This window comes from Fragaria vesca, linkage group LG1 (assembly GCF_000184155.1).
Source record: "Fragaria vesca subsp. vesca linkage group LG1, FraVesHawaii_1.0, whole genome shotgun sequence".
NCBI classification, from domain to species: Eukaryota; Viridiplantae; Streptophyta; class Magnoliopsida; order Rosales; family Rosaceae; genus Fragaria; species Fragaria vesca.
Genome location: NC_020491.1, coordinates 4,991,388 through 5,012,117, shown reverse-complemented (window position 1 = coordinate 5,012,117; position 20,730 = coordinate 4,991,388). Strand labels below are relative to the sequence as shown.

At 41.7% G+C, this 20,730-nt stretch overlaps 4 protein-coding genes across 4 annotated transcripts; 1 reads left to right on the top strand and 3 right to left on the bottom strand.

Moving 5' to 3' along the window:
* Positions 1-158: 158 nt before the first annotated feature.
* Positions 159-4,061, bottom strand: LOC101304422 (receptor-like protein kinase HSL1-like). The gene is made up of 2 exons (XM_004288845.1): positions 1,436-4,061; positions 159-1,337 (listed from the first exon to the last, which is right to left on the bottom strand). The coding sequence occupies exons 1-2, from the start codon at positions 4,059-4,061 to the stop codon at positions 925-927; spliced, it is 3,039 nt and encodes a 1,012-aa protein (XP_004288893.1). The 3' UTR covers positions 159-924.
* Positions 4,062-11,321: 7,260 nt separating this feature from the next.
* LOC101304134 (uncharacterized tRNA/rRNA methyltransferase slr0955-like) lies at positions 11,322-13,206 on the top strand. The gene is given in 4 exon segments (XM_004288844.1): positions 11,322-11,689; positions 11,789-11,984; positions 12,092-12,404; positions 12,407-13,206. Coding segments are annotated over 4 exon segments (1,677 nt in total).
* A 257-nt stretch (positions 13,207-13,463) lies between these two features.
* LOC101297078 (receptor-like protein kinase HSL1-like) lies at positions 13,464-17,011 on the bottom strand. Its single transcript, XM_004287430.1, has 2 exons — positions 14,307-17,011; positions 13,464-14,208 (listed from the first exon to the last, which is right to left on the bottom strand). The coding sequence occupies exons 1-2, from the start codon at positions 16,930-16,932 to the stop codon at positions 13,793-13,795; spliced, it is 3,042 nt and encodes a 1,013-aa protein (XP_004287478.1). The 5' UTR covers positions 16,933-17,011; the 3' UTR covers positions 13,464-13,792.
* A 2,477-nt stretch (positions 17,012-19,488) lies between these two features.
* On the bottom strand, positions 19,489-20,571 carry LOC101297370 (probable 3-hydroxyisobutyrate dehydrogenase-like 1, mitochondrial-like). Its single transcript, XM_004287431.1, has one exon. It carries the CDS (start codon positions 20,563-20,565, stop codon positions 19,624-19,626), a length of 942 nt encoding a protein of 313 aa, XP_004287479.1. The 5' UTR covers positions 20,566-20,571; the 3' UTR covers positions 19,489-19,623.
* Positions 20,572-20,730: the final 159 nt, after the last annotated feature.

Sequence of the window (20,730 nt, the reverse complement as noted above, 5' to 3'; positions counted from 1 at the left end):
TTGATCATAAAATGAGCTTTATTTTTTTTCTTTTCTTCTAGGCCTGAGTCGATGGGTTCCTAGGACTCCTATCAAGTCTAGACCTAATTGTATGTTTCCTCTCATCTAAGATGAGCTTAGCAAACTATAATCATACCTTATATAGAGATAATTTTGAATGAAAACTTCAGTTGTCAAGACGCTCAATTGCGGTGTGTCAGAAGTTTTCATTATCTAGATGTAAAAGAAACATCATAATATGCAGGCATAAAAACCTACCCTAGGATTCCTAGAAACCTAGGAAAATTATTGGAAATAAATTAACAATTCCTAAGAAAATTATTAGAAATAAATTAGCAAAACTAATTTAAAACCCTAGGGGCCAAAATCAAGATGGGCTTAGAAAACTAGAAGAACTAAATACAACAGCCCACCCAATTGACAGATTGCAGCAGACTTCCGCCGCCGTTCATCCGCCGCTTCACAAAGTCGTCACACAACAGCAGCACCACCTTCACCTACCCTCCTTCGGCCAGCACCTCTCTTCCTCATCACATCAGACCCGCCATACCCAAATTCGGTCGGCAAGATCCGATCGGATTGGGTTTCCAGCGACGCCGACGCCCGGCCACCGCCCTTAGATGGTTTCCAGTCTCGACGTACCGCCTCAAATCACCCACCAATCTGTTCCCCTCCTCCCTAGAATAAAGCGCCGCCGCTCCCACTTTTCCCACTGCTCGTCATGGCGTACCTCGCTCTACACGGTGAACAGAAGCTTCGCTCCTTGCACCTGACTTTCAGATGGAGCCCATCTCTCATAGCCCGTCCGACGACGACGCCGTGGGGGCGTGCTGCCGGACCGGGCAGCTTCTCTTGTTGGACGACCTTTAGGGTTTTGGGAGAGAGAGGGGCTCTCGTCTTATATCCCCTTTTATTGGTGAATTATCACACATTCGTTGCCAAACCATCTTGATCTTCCAAAACCCTCTCTCGCCTTGAATTCTTGAGAGGAGCAGCGGCATTCCCGTTCTTTTCCCTTCGAACTGGTGCAGGACAGGTTTGAACCAAGATATGCAGAACCTCCTTCATAGAAGGCCTGTTAGAATGATTTTTCTCAGTGCACCTTATGCCGAGTATGAAGACAGCATCCATTTCATCCATGTAACAAGGTTCTTTGACGTCCTGGTCCAGAGCATCGGCGATAGGTTTGCCTTCTTGAGCATGTCGCCACGCCCATTCGGCAAGAGAAGTGTGCTCATCACCTTCATTGGGTTCTTTACCAGTTGTCAACTCGAGCAGGACGACCCCAAAACTGTATACGTCAATCTTCTCATTCACTCTTGCGGAATGTGCGTATTCTGCATTCAAATTGAAAAGATAAGTTTAACTAAACTTGCTCACAGAAAATCACATTTCTCAGGAACTAACTTGAGCATTTGTGTGTATAGGTTATTACCTGGAGCCATGTAGCCAATGGAACCAGCAACAGCGGACATTGTGGCAAGGTCTTCTTGCTTGACTAACATCTTGGCAAGACCAAAATCTGCTATTTTCGCGTTGAAATCAGAATCCAACAGAATGTTACTTGATTTCACGTCTCGATGAATAACGGGTGGAACACAGTCATGATGCATATAGCAGAGGCCCTTAGCAGCTCCCACTGCAATCTGCAACCTCTTAGGCCAGTCCAGGACAACATGATGAACTGAACTTGCGAGGTTGGATAGGGATTGCCTATTTTTCTTGTGCAACCATCGGTCTAGGCTGCGATTGTCTGAGTACTCATATACAAGAAGTTTCGAACTCTCACTGGAAATGCAGCACATCAGCTTCACTATATTGGCATGTCTAATTGAGCTCAGTATCTTGACTTCTGCAAGAAACTCTCTTTCAAGCCTATCCTCCGTGATGTTCTTGTTGGTCCAAATCCTCTTTGCAGCTACAACATCACCTGTACGATTCGCAGGTACACGATAAACCTTCCCTGATCCACCACTTCCAATCACATTGCCTTCTGTCAACCCTGACAAGATTGTTGAAGAGGTGAAATTGCACCTCTGAAATGGAATGAATTTCCAGTCTGCGTCTGATCCATCCTTCTTTCTCTTGTGTCCTCTAACAAAGAAGACTAATAAGAACAGAACCAACAGGAACAACACTGCGCTTAGACTTAATATCAATGCTAGGGACCGATTTGAAATCTTGCTGGAGGTTGGTGATCTAGAACATATATTGACATTGAAACCACTGGTGCTTGCACATAGACCAGTATTGTTCAAGAAGCTTCTCTCATGCACAGGGTTTTCAAGTGAAGTTGGTATCTCGCCAGTGAGGAGATTTGAAGACAGGTTTAAATTGTTGAGTTTCAGAATGGCAAGTTGATTTGGAATCTCGCCAGAAAATTGGTTTTCTGAAAGGTCCAACTCAGTAAGAGATGGCAAAACACCAAGTTTCTCTGGAATTGGTCCGGAGAGTTGATTTCTGCTCAGATCAAGAATGTTTAGTGACTCCCATGATACAATATCTGATGGAAGTGGCCCGCTAAGCCGATTCTGATGAAGGAGAAGACTCGACAAGCTCGGAAGAGTAGTTAATTCCTGAGGAATAGTGCCATTCAAGAGGTTGTTACCAGCATCAAAAACTTGCAGCTTCTTGCAGGAAGACACCCCTCTTGGAATCTGTCCTGAAAACTTGTTGTCAGCTATTTCCACCCTTTGAAGATTATATGACATCTTCTCAGGAAGCTCACCCGTAAGTGAATTGTTTCTCATCAGCACATAACTCAAGTTCAATGCATTCCACATACCACTAGGAATGTCCCCAGATAACTTGTTATCATAAACTGTGACTGTCATCAGACTATCACAATTTTCAAGAGAGCTTGGTAGTCCCCCAGTGAGACTATTCTCATAAGCAACAACTCCCACAAGCTTACCATTTTTACACAAACCGTCTGGCAGCTTCCCGGTAAGCCTATTCACCGAAACCTGGAAATCTTCAAGCGGCGAATGCTTACCAAACTCTGGAGGAATTGTACCTGACAAGTTCATGTTGAACATTTTGAAAATCACAAGATTTGGCAGGAGGCCAATTCCCTCTGGAATCTCACCTGAAATACCATCATTGTAGAACAAACTCATGTCTGTCAACTTAGTAAGGTTTCCGAAACCTTGTGGTATTGGCCCTGTGAAATTGTTCTCTGAGATGTCGATGATGGTCAAGTTGAATGCTTCAACCACTTGAGGAATCTCCCCTGAAAGTCTGTTCTTGAAGAGATAGATAATGCTCAAATGCTTCAACAGTAACAGACCACTTGGTATTTTCCCGCTCAAGTTGTTTATCGACATATCCAATTTTTCAAGTGCTTCCATTTCTCCAACAGACTCCGGTATCTCTCCTATCAAATTCGCTTCGCGAATAATCAATATCTTCATCTTTTTGAACTTGGTGAATTCAAAAGGCAGCTTCCATGGCGCCATTTTGGGAAGCCAAGAGAGCCAGAGGAACTCAAGGTTGGAGAGGTTACCTATTTCTGCAGGGACAGAGCCGTTGAACTGGTTCATGTATAAATGCAAAGTTGTCAGCTCCTGCAACTTCCCAATAGACGCAGGAATGTCACCGGAGAAGTTGTTGCCGGCGAGAATGAGCGTCTGCAGCTTAGGCAATCTGTCGATGTCATCAGGAATAGTTCCCACAAAGTAGTTCTGCGACAGGTCCAAGTACTCTAACTTGGAGCAGTTGTAGAGAGACGAGGGAAAATCTCCCGGGAGGTAGTTATTACCAAGGTCAAGGTGTGTGAGGTTGTTGAGGTCACAAATGAAGGATGGAACTTGAAGGGTGAGGTTTACGTTGTAGAGAACTAATCCAGTAACGGAGTTCTCGGTGCAGTTGATCGCCGGCCAGCTACAGTGGGAACTAGAGTTTGATGATGAAGTCCAATGGCTGAGGGCCGGTGGAGATAGCCAGTATGACTTTAACTTAAGCAGGACTACTAGTTCCTTGTCTTGAAGGGACTGAGAGTTGGCATGGATGAGGAAGATGAAGAAGAGAAGGGTGCATAGACAAGGTTTTGGTGATGTCATTTGGGTATGGAGGTGTGAAACCTGTCAGAGGTGTTCCTGAACTTTGAGGATGGATGATTCAGAACAAAACAAGACAGTTATGAACTTATGATCAAATCATTGTAAGAGGTGTGGAAGAAGTACAGAGATGTGGAAATTTGGAGGTGAATAGCATCATTGAAGGGTAATCATGGCATTTGGCAACTTTAGTGGAAGACCTGGAAAAATCTGGTCAACATATGAAGTTCATGGACTCCATTATCTAGAGGAGGATCTGTGCCTATCAGTTAGCTGTTAAATTTTGTTTTAGCTCCATTTGCAAGCAAGAAAATTGTGATATATATCAACTAGTTGACTTGATCTTATTGTATTGCTGCTTTGGGGACAGGGACCAAAATCCACGTGCGTTTTTTCGAAGTATTTTACAGAAAGTAGGCCAAAATAATATATTATTGCTCGCCAAAAAAAATAAAATATTAAAAATATATTATTGAATTCGAGTTAGAGGCTAATTGAACCACGTCTCAGGAAACCATTTAGATCTCATTTTACGTGTTTATGTGATATATGCACGTTATCTAATCAGTTGACCGTAAAATTGACTCTAGATGGTTTCTCAAAATGTGATTCATTTGATATTATTCATTACGAGTATTGTGTTAAAATAAATGATGTTAAATTCAAGTCATTTGATATAAATTGTACGAACATAGTTGAGAGTAATGTTCTAGATCCAGAAACGTAAGAGTAAGAGACAAAGCCACTAAGGTGACAAAAGAGTAACGTTAAGGTTATGCAAGACGGCGTTTGAAGCTTCCGTGAAGGGGGCCTAACTGGTAGAATGTGAACAGAGAACGCCATTGTTGAACGAAGACCAGAGAAAGCAAGGGTGTCTTGTGATTGAAGACTTTGACTCGGTTTATTGATGTTTTGGTATTTTGTTCCCTGTTTTCTTTCCCAGAGTTATGATTCCATTGGTCTATGAATAGAATTTCAAATCTTCTGTCACCATTCTCCTGTCTCTCTCCCTGTAACCCACTGAAATATTGCCATGTGTCATACACGTCACCCCACTTAACAGCTTACTTGACGGTGTTAAACTTTTAAGAAAGAAAATCTTTTATTTTTTATTATTGACTGAAGCATAAACAAATATTGAAACTGTGAAACCCAGATGAGATCTTGCTCTTTTTGAACGAACCGAATCAAATCGTACATTGGGTTTTTGCCTTTTCATTAGTTCTTGATCTGGGTTTTATGCGGATGGGTGTTTGGTTTTATTTTTGAAGATAAATTTTGATGGAGGATGGGATGATTAAATTAGGACTTGGGAATTCAAAGAAAGAGAATTTCAGGTTTCATCGATTCCTCTCCACCACCGGCGACATCGCCATCCTCTAAACCGCCAACTTTTAACCCGAAATATCTGTCTCTATCACCACCTTCTCCCTCACCTCCTGAATCTTCTTCCTCATCACTTAAAATCCAAAGAACCTCCACGCCCTTCCCCTCGTTCCTCACCCCAACAATCACCAGCACCATAACCCACCTAAGGCTAATTCATGTGAACATGAAGAAGTGCACATTCTGGAATTATACCTCCTGTCTTGGATCTTTTCTTCAAAAGATGATTTCTCTTTTTTGAATCCTTGAAGAAGAAAAAAAAAACGATGAACGCTGAGTTCGTCCTTAAAGATATATATTAGATATGTTTTTAACTTTTTATTACAATATAAAAAATAATAGATATTTAAAGACTTAACCCTGTTAAGTAGGTGTTAAATGTGGTGACGTGGAAGGACAAGTGTCCATAATTGAATGGGTTACAGGGACAGAGACAGGAAAAAAATGACAGAAGATTTCAACCCGGTTGTTCAGTGATTCTGACGTGAAGAGAAAAAATGGATCGAGTGGTTGTGTAGAAGCAAATGGGATTGGAAAACTAAGGGGTTCTGGATGGATAGGTGAAAGGTGGGTTGGGTATTTGTCCCACAATTGTCAAGACTAACCCATCCATTGAGCTAGGCGTGCTTGATTTGAAGGTGGGTTATCATGTTTGTTTCTTCTTACTTCGCTATCTTCTGGAAGAACTACATGTTCAATTGATGTCCACTGTCTGTGATAAGAGAAGAAGAGTAGCAGTGCTTGACTAAACCACAAGGCACAAACTACTCCCCTCATTGTATTCCTTTATGCTCGCTTTCCAAATTGTGCACGCATGCAGGGGTGACTTTCGTTATGAAATGCTATACACCAATTCAAGAAACACAATGCCCCAACGGTATTAGAAATCCGATACTAGAACTCAGTAAAACATTCCATTCCAGAACAAACAGAGGCAAACCATCATGGCATTCAGAAGCAGCAGTAATAACTAGACTCAAGAATATCATTTTTCGACTCGAATCACTACTTGAAACTATGAACATTCATGCATACCAACTCACATCAACTCTCGTCTTATTACTTTGTCGAACCAGCTTGTTCATCAAGTGACACATTGTTGGGGCGCTCCAGAGCCACAATGAGCGCTTGGGTGCCCAAATTGCCCCACCATGAGCCTTGAGGGACAAGTAAAGCTGCTGAGCCAACGCCAAACCCGGCAGAGCCAGCCCCATGTTCTGGCACTCCTTCAAACAAATCCCCAAGTCCTTCACATAGAACCCCGGCTCGAAATCCCTCTTCAAAATCCTCCCTCCATGCAAATCCAACGATCTAGACCCGGCCGCACCGACCGAGATTGCCTTCAGGAACAAGCTAACATCCAGCCCAGACTTGTGTGCAAACATCATGCCCTCTACTAGTCCCAGCATTGTCGAACATATGATGGTCTGGTTTGCTATTTTGGGGAAGGAGTGAGGAAGTGATGGGAGAGTGGAGGAGTGGAGGTGACTATTTTGGGGATCATCCTCTGCTTATTATCTCATTTTTAATATACAACAGAGGCACTTAATTAATAAAAATATATATTCTCAAAAAAAAAAAAAAATGTAGGGCTAGGAGGAGTTATTGGGCCGCTAGGAGGTGGGCCACTTGGTGCATGTTTGTGGATGGGCCTAGAAAACCTTATTTCCACAATCTATGCGGTAGGCGAAATCCCTTGGGCCGCTAGATGATGAGATTTTTTTTTCCGTTTAGTCGATAAAAGAAAGAAAGTGAAATTTACACTTCCTCAATTACAATTCATATACCTGACCCACTTTCTAGTATTAGAAAGGCAGAACCGTCCATGTTTTATTCTCTTCAAATTGTCCAAGTCAGGGATATTTTGACAATTTTGTGATAAAAAATGGGTCAGTGTGTGAATTGTACTTAAAGATGTGCAAATTTCACTCCCCTAACAGAATTATCTCATTTTTGTGATGGATTTTGATGAACATTTTACAGTTTTGCTACCTTTTGTTTTTACCGTGTTCAAGAAAAATTGCAATTTTTCTTTCCTTTTCATTTTACTAGCTTGATAAATAGCTTTGTTTTAAATGGTTGTCCTTCAACTAAAATATACAGAATGAGTAACCATAGCAGATGGACTAATGATAAGATTAATCTATTGCAGAAAAGGATAAACAAGATAAAAGAAAACTAATACAAACTGATTTTCATTCCATAACCACATCAGATAAGTTTACAGCATATACAAAGAGTTCCAACTCTTATAAAATAGGGATAACCATCTACTAAGATAACTACTTATAGATTAGGGATAACTGTCTACTAGGATAATTATCTAGAGATGGGCCGAAGGCTTTTATTCTACAGATGGGCTAAGCCTTTTACATAACATAGATATTCATATAACTAGTACAACAAATAATTGAGAAGTGATTCCGTCAAATGCCGTCCCCTTGAGAAACAGGCCGACCACGACTGCGTAATAAGCCAATTAGTCACCTGGAATGTCATCTACAACGACCTCTTCACCATGAACTGGAGACGCCAAAATAGCCATAATCAGCTTTTTACAAACATGAGACCTCGACCATTTCTCATCACAATTAAAGCAAAGACCTTGAGCTCTTCTTTCTTTCCTGATGATCACGAGAAGACAATTGTCTAAAAGGAGTTTCAGTGAGTACCTCTTGTTCGTGGGTGCTGTGCAATGAACTAATTATGGAAGAGGCGGACTGAGAAGTGTTAATGTCAACAAGCTTTGCCTCATACAATCGAGCTAGGCGTTGGGCTGTTGTCAAAGTGTGGGGCTCCATGACAAGAACATCATGTCTAATTTCAGGTTTTAATCCACCTAGAAAAATTGGTAAGAGTTGTACCTCGGTCCAACCATATGCTCTAGAGGACAGTTTTGTGAAGGCCAGAATGAAATCATTGACAAAAGTAGTTTGTTTTAGATGAGACAATGTAGTTTGGAAGTCTGTGGCAGTACCAACCCCATGATGTTCCAAAAATGTTGTAGCAACTGATTCCATGTAGCCATTGGATTTGGCTCTTCAAAAGTATTCATCCACATGCTCGCATCGGGACCAAAATGAGAAGCCACGGTTGCAATGTACTCAATAGGAGGAATTCGATGCGGACGTATCGTTCTGCCATTGTCAACCATCCTAATGCATCTTCTCCATGAAATCGTGGCAAATCCACCTTTGGAGGTCTGAAATAAGGAATTTCATAATGTGGTTGGTTGGTGTTTGGATGCAAATTTGGGTCATAGTGTGGTGGGTAATTTGGAGGAGGTGGTTGGTTTATGGTGTGAGTTGTAGTAATTGTGGAATTCATGGAAGGAGCAGAAGAAAAAGTTGGTGGAATGGGACGTTGGTTGTGATACTGTGGAGATAAAGATGGCATCAAGCCAAAGGTAAATGATTGGTTTAATGGAGCTGTGTTGATTGAATGAGATGGAGAAGGAATTTCAGTATGGTTTGGTGGTTGATGTATAGTCATGGCTTGCATTAACGTATTTTGTAGTGTAGCAATTTGGGCAGAAATTTAATTTTGAAAAGAAGCTTGGTTTTGATTGATGGTTGAAATGGATTGGTGCAACTCCCTTTGCAAAACTTCAACGATATGATGCATTTCTTCCAAGTTCAATTTAGGAACTTCTTGTGCAGCAAAAGATGAGGGTAAGGTTAAGGTTGGGAAGGATTCATGGGTGGATAGTGGTGGAACAAAAGTAAATGTCGATGAAGTGGGTGGAGTGGAGGGCTTTGAGGAATGTTGGTTTCACGTCGTCGGAGCCATTGCTGGCTCTAATTGCAAAAAAGGATAAACAAGATAAAAGAAAACTAATACAAACTGATTTTCATTAAATAACCACATCAAATAAGTTTACATCATATATAAAGAGTCCCAACTCCTATAGAATAGGGATAACCGTCTACTAAGATAACTACTTATAGATTAGGGATAACTGTCTACTAAGATAACTACCTAGAGATAGGTCAAAGGCTTTTATTCTACAGATGGGTTAAGCCTTTTACAGAACATAGATATTAATACAACTAGTACAACAGATAATTGAGAAGTGATTCCATCAACTAATATATACAGAATTAGTAATTGGATCAGGTTTAGTCAATCCCTAATTTTTAGTTTTGAAAGGTTCCTCATTTTCAGTTTGTTACAAAACACTAAATTGCCAAATTTCGAACTTGAATTTGTGACATTACAATGAAATGTCCTTGAAACTTCATAAGGTGTCTCTGCTGATTCATATATTTTTCGGTTTCCTCCAACATTTCCTATGATGTTATTACTAACATAAAATTGCAACCAAATCATAAGAGGTACATAGTCTAGCCATCCTTATCCTCAAATAATAGAACTTCTTCAAATATAAATTGTCTTGGTTTGTAAGTCATACCATATACATTTCACCATAATAAATTAATAATGAAGAATGATCGTGACTTAGAACTTGTCATACCATATACATTTCACAATAATAAAGAAGTATTGAACCAGAGGCCCGCTGAAAACCTGCAATAGAGATGCCAGAAACCATGGGGAGGGAGAGGAGGGTTTGATTATGAACTACGTCCTAATGGTATGTATATTTCGAGTTCGTCTAGATAATGAAAATTTGGTCTATTGTTTACAAACACAAACCCAAAAGAATTTGATTGATCTAACATTTTCTCCATATCTCCACCTAGTTTGGAATATCAACTACTGAACAATGAAAATAATCCCAAGTTTAGCAGAATAAAAGTTGATTGTCTGAGACTAACAGCGTGCCATCCTTTAGCCCGTATTAGAGCGAAACAATGGAAAATGCAACGGCATTTGGCCGTAAATGTAATGTATTTACAGAATGCAAACTGCTTAACACACTGAATAACAAATCTACATTGTTGAAAACTTCTGGGGGTTCCAACAACTCTAGCAACAAGGTTCTTTCTCTGCAATGGTACACATACGTGCAAATGGTGCAACTCCTGCTTCTAAATGGCAAGATATCAAAGATATCAGGATAATAGTGCTAGATACAACCTTGTAATGCTAACATTACAGAAAAAGGTTCTTTTTCCAAGCAGATCATACACGACCTCATGTTTGCATACAAGAAAACCAAATAATACGGCATGGCCACCACGTCTAATGCAGAAACCCTAAACTGCTATTAGTTTGGCTTGCCTTATAGAGCCAATCAAGTTTATGCAGTAATTCATACCTAGCTCTGGCAGGAAATGTCCTGCTTACAACTACAATATCAAGTATGCAGCAGCCACCCAAAACACAAGTGACGAAATTTCACATAATTTTGCAGAGGTGACGAAACAAAGCACATAATCTGCTAGTGAAGAGATCATCTCAAAATTCATAATCTTAAGAAAACTAGGTTAAAATTTAACAGAGGTCTAACCTTTACATCTATTTCCACCTCAGAGTTTATTCAACAGAAGCTCCATAAAACCAAAAGGTCCAGCATTTAACATCTTAATTTCCACAAGTAAATGCAGAACTGCAGAGAATGATAGCAAAATTACTAAACAAAACAACTCTTATCCAGCATTTGTCCTACTGTGTGTTCAGTACCAAAAGGGTGTTTCGGTCACTTTCACACTTCTTATCCTGAACGGCGTCGTTTCAACCAGTCTTCACTCTTCTCCACACAGCTACTAGCTTCTTCATTCTTCATTGAATTTCAGAAGGTAGCAGCTTAGCGATGTCTTGCGGATAAGGTACCCAGTAATCAAAACCTTCTATTTTTTTATTTTCTGGTTCAAGTTTTGTTCTTTTTGGATTTGGATATCTGGGTTTGAAGTTTCGAGCTTTAAGTTTCCTAGGGTGTTGTCAACTTGTTAGTGATTAGTTGCTACTACCCAAATGTATGCTACTAATTTGACAAAGGGTCAGGCATTTCCATTGGCTATTAGGGTTTGCTCGAAACCCAGAAGCTTTAAAGGGTTTGACACCCAAAAGGCCCAGTCTTTACAGATTGGTGCTCACCCAAAAACCTCACTAAACCTTAGCTTTAGTAAACCCCAATCCCCCTTGGTTGATTTTCATAATGGTTCTAGTTATAGGGTTGTAGGAAATGACGGTGTTGTGAAACCCAGATGTTATTCGAGCGGGTTCAGGGTTAAAAGTGGTACACAGAATTGGGTTTTGGTGAGAGGGAGAGGCTTTTCGAATTGGACTAATGGAAGTAGGCTGCCGTGGTTGGCAGCTAAGGAAGCGAAACGGTTGGAGCAGTGAGCAACGGCTACGAAAACACCCCTTTCGTCTTGGGGGGAGTCTGCTAAGAGGTTGGAGAAAGACAGCAATGCTGGTTCTTCTGGTGAAGAGGCCAGGAGTAGAGGTGGAGAACGCCGTAGTAAGTCCTCTTGGGACAAATCAGCGAAAAGAGTAGAGGAAGAAAGGAAGCCGAAAACTGAGCGATCTTCTTGGGAGGTGTCTGCAGAAGGTCTTGTTCGGATTGGTGGTCCATCGGAAAGGAAGAGTGCAGAAAGAAGAAATGGAATGATGGATAGGCGAAGTGAGTACAGTGTGAGGGATAGGCAAAGTGAGTACGGTGCGAGGGATAGGCAAAGTGAGTACGGTGCGAGGGATAGGCGAAATGAGTACAGTGGTACAGTGTGAGGGATAGAAGACAGGAAGAAGCCAATTCAGAAGGGAGTGGAGAGGAAGAAGAAATGGAGGCTGGTGAAGATCCAAGGTGGGATCAGATCAAGAATAAGTTCAGGAGAATGGAAGATGTCAATGCCGAGAAACCTGAGTATTGAAGGTGGGATAGGCAGGAAAGTTGGGGCAGAAAGACATGGCAAGAGGCTAGTGAATTGTCGGTACCTAGACTGGTTGGCCAAGGTCTTTATGGTGTCGGTCCAGTTTTGGCTGCTTTGTCAGCTGGAAGAAGATAATTTTATACGTTGTATGTTCAAGAAGGCTTGGTTTTGAGCAATAATAATAGGAAGACAAGAAGGGATTTGAGAGAGTCTTGAGGATGGCTGTAAATTTTGGGGTGACCATAAAGGAGTTGCGCAAGCATGATCTTAATATGGCTGCTGATAATCGACCCCATCAGGGTCTGCTTCTAGATGCTTCCCCATTGGAGATGGTTAAAATTAAGGAATTGGACCCTATTTCAGTCGAGGAAGACAAGGGTGCTCTTTGGGTAGCTTTGGATGAGGTTACAGATCCTCAAAATTTGGGGGCAATCATCAGGTCCTCTCACTACTTTGGAGCTGCAGGGGTGGTGTTATGTGCAAAGAATTCAGCCTCGCTGAGTGGTGTTGTGAGTAAAGCGAGTGCAGGCTCACTTGAGTTAATAGAGTTGCGATATTGTAAGAACATGATGCAGTTTCTAACATCCTCATCTGAAAATGGTTGGCGTGTTCTTGGCGGTTCTGTTTCTAGCAAAGCTATTCCCTTGAATGAGATAGTACCTAGTGAACCAACCATTCTTGTTCTGGGTAGTGAGGGCACTGGGTTGAGGCCTTTGGTGGAAAGATCTTGCACTCAATTGATTTGAATTCCTGGAAATATTCCTGTGGATGTAACTGCCGGAGGATTTGATGATAGTGAATCTGTTGAAGTGAATCATGGGTGCTCTGCTGAAGAGTTCAGGTCATTTTTGGCTGTGGAGAGCTTGAATGTCAGTGTTGCAGCTGGCGTGCTTCTTCATCACTTAATGGGAAACAATGAGAAGAGTGAAGTTCATGCGGTTGCTCAGCAGAATAACGGACTGGATCAAGATTCTACACTCCATTAAATTTATTACACTAGATTAAGCTAGTGTCTTTATAGGATGATTCCCATTTTACAATGCTCCGTATGAAATGGTTATTTATATTTGCATCTTTTAGAGTTTTATCTAGAAGTGGGAATAGGCATCCAGTTTTGATATTCTTCGAAACTCTTGTCTGAAAACATGTACCATAAGCAACTGTACTTTTGGTGGTAACCAAAGTCGAAATCATCAAATTGTCAGTATCTCAGTTCATAACATCATACTGCTATATGCTTTTTGAATCCTTGGATTAATACATTAATCATTAATGTAACTCATCTTTTAACTGTTCAAAAAAAAAATGTAACTCATCTTTTTGTTGGTACATCATCTTATCTGCTCTGTATCACATTTTCTGAAACCTCAGAATCTCATCTTATGCATTCACGTCCATAAAGATTAGTTATCTTCTAGATTGCTTTCTCCCTCCCAATCGAAGCGAAGTTAGATGCTAGCTGAGGCATGGAGATGCAATGTACTAGCTGCACAGAGGTTGTAAGAGAATGGGCTGGATAACCATTAGGATGTGGACTGATCCTAACATATTGGTGTCATCTTCTGGGAATTATCACACATCCGTTGCCAAACCATCTTGATCTTCCAAAACCCTCTCTCGGCTTGAATTCTTGAGGAGAGGAGCAGCAGCATACTCGGTCTTTTCCCTTCGAACTGGTGCAGGACAGGTATTAACCAAGATATGCAGAACCTCCCTCATAGAAGGCCTGTTAGAAGGATTTTTCTCAGTGCACATTATGCCGAGTTTGAAGACGGCATTCATTTCATCCATGTAACAAGGTTCTTTGACGTCCTGGTCCAGAGCATCGGCGATAGGTTTGCCTTCTTGACCATGTCGCCACGCCCATTCGGCAAGAGAAGTGTGCTCATCACCTTCATTGGGTTCTCTACCAGTTGTCAACTCGAGCAGGACAACCCCGAAACTGTATACGTCAATCTTCCCATTCACTCTTGTGGAATGTGCGTATTCTGCATTCAAATTGAAAAGATAAGTTTAATTAAACTTGGTCACAGAAAATCACATTTCTCAGGAACTAACTTGAGTATTTGTGTGTATAGGTTATTACCTGGAGCCATGTAGCCAAAGGAGCCAGCAACAGCTGACATTGTGGCAAGGTCTCCTTGCTTGACTAACATCTTGGCAAGACCAAAATCTGCAATTTTCGCGTTGAAATCAGAATCCAACAGAATGTTACTTGATTTCACATCTCGATGAATAACGGGTGGAACACAGTCATGATGCATGTAGCAGAGGCCATCAGCAGCTCCCACTGCAATCTGCAACCTCTTAGGCCAGTCCAGGACAACATGATGAACTGAACTTGAGAGGTTGGATAGGGATGTTTCGTTTTTCTTGTGCAACCATCGGTCTAGGCTGCGATTGTCTGAGTACTCATATACAAGAAGTTTCGAACTCTCACTGGAAATGCAGCACATCAGCTTCACTATATTGGCATGTCGAATTGAGCTCAGTATCTTGACTTCTGCAAGAAACTGTTTTTCAAGCCTATCCTCCATGATATTCTTGTTGGTCCAAATCCTCTTTGCAGCTACAACATCACCTATACGATTCACAGGTACACGATAAACCTTTCCTGATCCACCACTTCCAATCACATTGCCTTCTGTCAACCCTGCCAAGATTTTTGATAAGGTGAAATTGCACCTCTGAAATGAAGTGAGTTTCCAGTCTGCGTGTGATCCATCCTTCTTTCTCCTGTATCCTCTAACAAAGAAGACTAATAAGAACAGAACCAACAGGAACGACACCGCGCTTAGACTTAAGATCAAAGCTAGAGACCAATTTGAAATCTTGCCGGAGGTTGGTGATCTAGAACATATATTGACATTGAAACCACTGGTGCTTGCACATAGAGCAGTATTGTTCAAGAAGCTTCTCTCATTCGCAGAGTTTTCAAGTGAAGTTGGTATCTCGCCAGTGAGGAGATTTGAAGACAGGTTTAAATTGTTGAGTTTCAGAATGGCAAATTGATTTGGAATCTCGCCAGAAAATTGGTTTTCTGAGAGGTCCAACTCAGTAAGAGATGGCAAAACACCAAGTTTCTCTGGAATTGGTCCGGAGAGTTGATTTCTGCTCAGATCAAGAATGTTTAGCGACTCCCATGATACAATATCTGATGGAAGTGGCCCGCTAAGCCGATTCTGATGAAGGAGAAGACTCGACAAGCTCGGAAGAGTAGTTAATTCCTGAGGAATAGTGCCATTCAAGAGGTTCTTACGAGCATCAAAAACTTGCAGCTTCTTGCAGGAAGACACCCCTCTTGGAATCTGACCGGAAAACTTGTTGTCAGCTATTTCCACCCTTAGAAGATTATCTGACATCTTCTCAGGAAGCTCACCCGTAAGTGAATTGTTGCTTATCAGCACATAAGTCAAGTTCAATGCATTCCACATACCACTAGGAATGTCCCCGGATAACTTGTTATCATAAACTGTGACTACCAGCAGACTATCACAATTTTCAAGAGAGCTTGGTAGCCCCCCAGTGAGACTATTGTCATAAGCAACAACTCCCACAAGCTTACCATTTTTACACAAACCGTCTGGCAGCTTCCCGGTAAGCCTATTCACCGAAACCTGGAAATCTTCAAGCGGCGAATGCTTACCAAACTCTGGAGGAATTGTACCTGACAAGTTCATGTTGAACATTTTGAAAATCACAAGATTTGGCAGGAGGCCAATTCCCTCTGGAATCTCACCTGAAATACCATCATTGTAGAACAAACTCATGTCTGTCAACTTAGTAAGGTTTCCGAAACCTTGTGGTATTGGCCCTGTGAAATTGTTCTCTGAGATGTCGATTATGGTCAAGTTGAATGCTTCAACCACTTGAGGAATCTCCCCTGAAAGTCTGTTCTTGAAGAGATAGATAATGCTCAAATGCTTCAACAGTAACACACCACTTGGTATTTTCCCGCTCAAGTTGTTTATCGACATATCCAATTCTTCAAGTGCTTCCATTTCTCCAACAGACTCCGGTATCTCTCCTATCAAATTCGCTTCACGAATCTTCAATGTCTTCATCTTTTTGAACATGGTGAATTCAAAAGGCAGCTTCCATGGCGCCATTTTGGGAAGCCAAGAGAGCCAGAGGAACTCAAGGTTGGAGAGGTTACCTATTTCTGCAGGGACAGAGCCGTTGAACTGGTTCATGTATAAATGCAAAGTTGTCAGCTCCTGCAACTTCCCAATAGACGCAGGAATGTCACCGGAGAAGTTGTTGCCGGCGAGAATGAGCGTCTGCAGCTTAGGCAATTTGTCGATGTCATCAGGAATAGTTCCCACAAAGTAGTTCTTTGAGAGGTCCAAGTACTCTAACTTGGAGCAGTTGTAGAGAGACAAGGGAAAATCTCCCGGGAGGTAGTTATCACCAAGGTCAAGGTGTGTGAGGTTGTTGAGGTCACAAATGAAGGGCGGAACTTGAAGGGTGAGGTTTACGTTGTAGAGAACTAATCCGGTAACGGAGTTCTCGGTGCAGGTGATCTCTGGCCAGCTACAGTGGGAACTAGAGTTTGATGATGAAGTCCAATGGCTGAGGGCCGGTGGAGATAGCCAATATGACTTTAACTTGAGCAGGACTACTACTTCCTTGTCTTGAAGGGACTGAGAGTTGGCATGGATGAGGAAGATGAAGAAGAGAAGGGTGTATAGACAAGGTTTTGGTGTTGTCATTTGGGTATGGAGGTCTGAAACCTCGTGGTTCCTGAACTTTGAGGATGGATAATTCAGAACAAAACAAGATAGTTAAGTACTTGTGATCAAATCATTTTAAGAGGTGCGGAAATTTGGAGATGAATAGCATCATTGAAGGGTCATCATGACATTTGGCAATTTTAGTGGAAGACCTGGAAAAATCTGGTCAACGTATGAAGTTCATAGACACCGTTAACTAGATCAAGAAAGATCTGTGCCTATCTGTTGGCTGTTAAATTTTGTTTTTGCTCCATTTGCAAGCAAGAAAATTGTGATATAGATCAACTAGTTGACTTGATCTTATTGTAATTACCAAGTAATTTCCAGGAAATAGACCAAGTAATATATTATTGATTTCGAGTTAGATGCTTGAGACGATAGCCAACAATGCTAATTGAACCATGTTTCATGAAACTATTTAGATCTCAATTTACGTGCTTATGTGATACATGCATGTTATCTAATTAGCTGACATGTAAAATTGACCGTAGATGGTTTCTCAAAATGTGGTTCACTTGATATTATTCGTTACGAGTATTATGTTTAATTAAATAATGTTAAATTCACGTCACTTGATATAAATTGTACGAACATAGTTGAGACTAATGTTTTAGATCGGAAACGTAAGAGTAAGAGACTAGGTGACGAAAGAGTAACGTTAAGGCTATGCAAGACGGCGTTTGAAGCTTCCGTGTAGGGGGCAACTAGTAGATCGTGAACAGAGAACGACATTGTTGAACGAAGACCAGAGAAAGCAAGTGTGTTTTGTGATTGAAGACTTTGACTCGGTTTATTTATGTTTTGGTATTTTGTTCCCTATTTTCTTTCCCAGAGTTATGATTCCATTGGTCTATGAATAGAATTTCGAGCACGTAAGATTGTTCAGTGATTCTGACGTGTCCCATCTCTCTCTCATCTTTTCGCCGTTCTTAGTATAAGCCACCACGGACGGGGTCGTTCTCTGCCCCCTCAGCGATGGTCACTTTGGTGGGCTACCCACCATTGACGGCCGAGTTCGTCGTCCCAAAATCGATGCCGACGGCTTTCTTGTTGATTTTGCAGAGCTTCCGGCATATTTTTTTGTTTATAGAATCAATGTGATGATTAGTTGCTTTTTAGTAGAAAGAATCGAATTGATTGTAGATTTTACTTTGATCTGAGTTATTTGTACAGTGTGGCTAGTAATTTGGATAGGAATTATAGGTTTGTAGTTGGTGCTTGTAATTTACACAGGAATTATAAGGTTTGTAGTTGGTATTCAGATCTATGGATTTTAGTGAGGTTTTCCGTTTTCGTCATCTCTTCACTCAATATCTTAATTATACCATGTTCTTGCAGAATTGAAGGGTTGTGGATGCCTTTCCTTCTAGACCATAGACAATTTCTAATTGCGATAGTGACTGAGGAAGAATGAACTAGAGTTTGATAATTTGGAAAGCTCCTTGGTACTTGCCATTCTGAGGAATCCGGCAAGAAGACCCTGTCCTTGAATGGACGTCGGAGGATTCAAATCGAGAAAAAGGACGCCAGAGGGGAGCCGGCGGTTGGGAAGAGAACCGAGAGAGAGAGAGAGAGAGAGATGGGACATGATAATTTGACAGAGAGAAGGGAGAAGATATGAGAAAATAGGTTTTTGTGGTAAGGCCGAGACATATTGGCCATTGATTTAGAATGAACGACCATGATTCTTTTATTAGGAAATATTAACAGAGATTTATGAGCAGAGGATCCCAGTCCAGAGAAAAAACGGGGGGAGTGGTTGTGTAGAAGCAAATGGGATTGGAAAACAAAGGGGTTCTGGACAAGTGAAAGGTGGGTTGGGTATTTGTCCCAATTGTCAAGACTAACAAATCCATTGCGAGGATTCAAATATCTTTTATATCCTCGATATTTTTTTAAATTTTAAGGACTAAAATATTTATTATATCTTAGATGTTTTTTTGAAATTTCTGTTTTTAACACATCGATATTAATTTTCATATATTTTTGATATTATACATTTAATATATTTTTGATCGAATATACAATTTTTATATATTTTTTGGTAAAATTTTCATCAATATTTAATATTTTCTCGATATATCTATCAAGATTTTTTTTTTTTTTTCTGAACCAACGATATTTCCGATATTTTAGTCCTTGATCCATTGAGCTAGGCGTGCTTGATTTGAAGGTGGGTTATCATGTCTGTTTCTTCATACTTTGCTATCTTCTGGAAGAACTACATGTTCTTCAATTGTCTGTGATAAGAGAAGAATAGTAGTGTGCTTGACTAAACCACAAGGCACAAACTACTCCCCTCATTGTATTCCTTTTTGCTCGCTTTCCAAACTGTGCACGCATGCAGTGATGCAGGGGTGACTTGTTATGAAATAGAAACTGGTTGGTATGGGATAGATTTTGGATTCATTTTGTATGATTTTTCGAAAGAATTAGAGAAATAGGGCTGTGTATTTAGAAAGAGGTTTGTGCACATAGAATTACTCCTAGTGAACAGAGAAAACGTGACCCTATGACACAATGCCCCAATGGTATTAGAAAGCCGGTACTAAAACTCAGTAAAACATTCCATTCTAGAACAAACAAAGGCAAACATCATAGCATTCAGAAGCAGCAGTAATAACTAGGCTTCACTACTTGAAACTATAATACCAACTCACAACAACATTATTACTTCGTCGAACCAGCTTGTTGTTCTTCAAGTGACACATTGTTGAGGCGCTCCAGAGCCAAAATGAGTGCTTGGGTGCCCAAATTGCCTTCACCATGAGCCTTGAGGGACAAGTAAAGCTGCTGAGCCAATGCCAAACCCGGCAGAGCCAGCCCCATGTTCTGGCACTCCTTCAAACAAATCCCCAAGTCCTTCACAAAGTGATTCACATAGAACCCCGGCTCGAAATCCCTCTTCAAAATCCTCCCTCCATACAAATCCAACGATCTAGACCCGGCCGCACCAACCGAGATTGCCTTCAGGAACAAGCTAACATCCAGCCCAGACTTGTGTGCAAACATCATGCCCTCTACTAGTCCCAGCATTGTGGAACATATGATGGTCTGGTTTGCTAGCTTGGCAAACTGGCCCTTCCCGGGGGCACCCATGTAACTAACCTTACCCATGAGGGCAAAAAGGGGAATTAACTTCTTGACGACGCTCTCGTCCCCGCCCGCGAGAATCGCCAAGGTTCCGTTTTTCGCGCCGACGTCTCCGCCGGTGACGGGCGCGTCGATCGAGGAGCAGTTTTTCGCAGCGGCGGACTGGGAGATCTCGACGGCGAGGGAGGGCTCGGAGGTGGTCATGTCGACGAGGACGCCGCCGGGGCGGAGGCCGGAGAGGGCGCCGGAGGTGGGGTCGAGGAGGACGGAGCAGACGTCGGAGGGGTAACCGACGATGGTGAAGACGACGTCGGATTGGGACGCGACGGCGCGTGGGGAGTCGGCGAGCTTGGCGCCCAAGTCGAGGAGGGGCTGGGCTTTGGAGATGGTGCGGTTGAAGACGGTGACAGTGTAGCCGGCTTTGAGGAGGTGGCCGCACATGGACTGGCCCATGACGCCGGTGCCGATCCAGCCCACGCGGGTGGTTGAGGGGCTTACGGCGGCGTCGGCGGTGGACATGGTGCGGCGGAGGGGAGCGGAGAGGAAGTGATGGGAGAGTGGAGGAAGGAGTGGAGGTGAAATGTGTTTGACTATTTTGAGGATCATCCTCTGTTTATTATCTCATTTTTAATCTACAACAGAGGCACTTAATTAATAAAAATATATATTCTCCAAAAAAAAAAA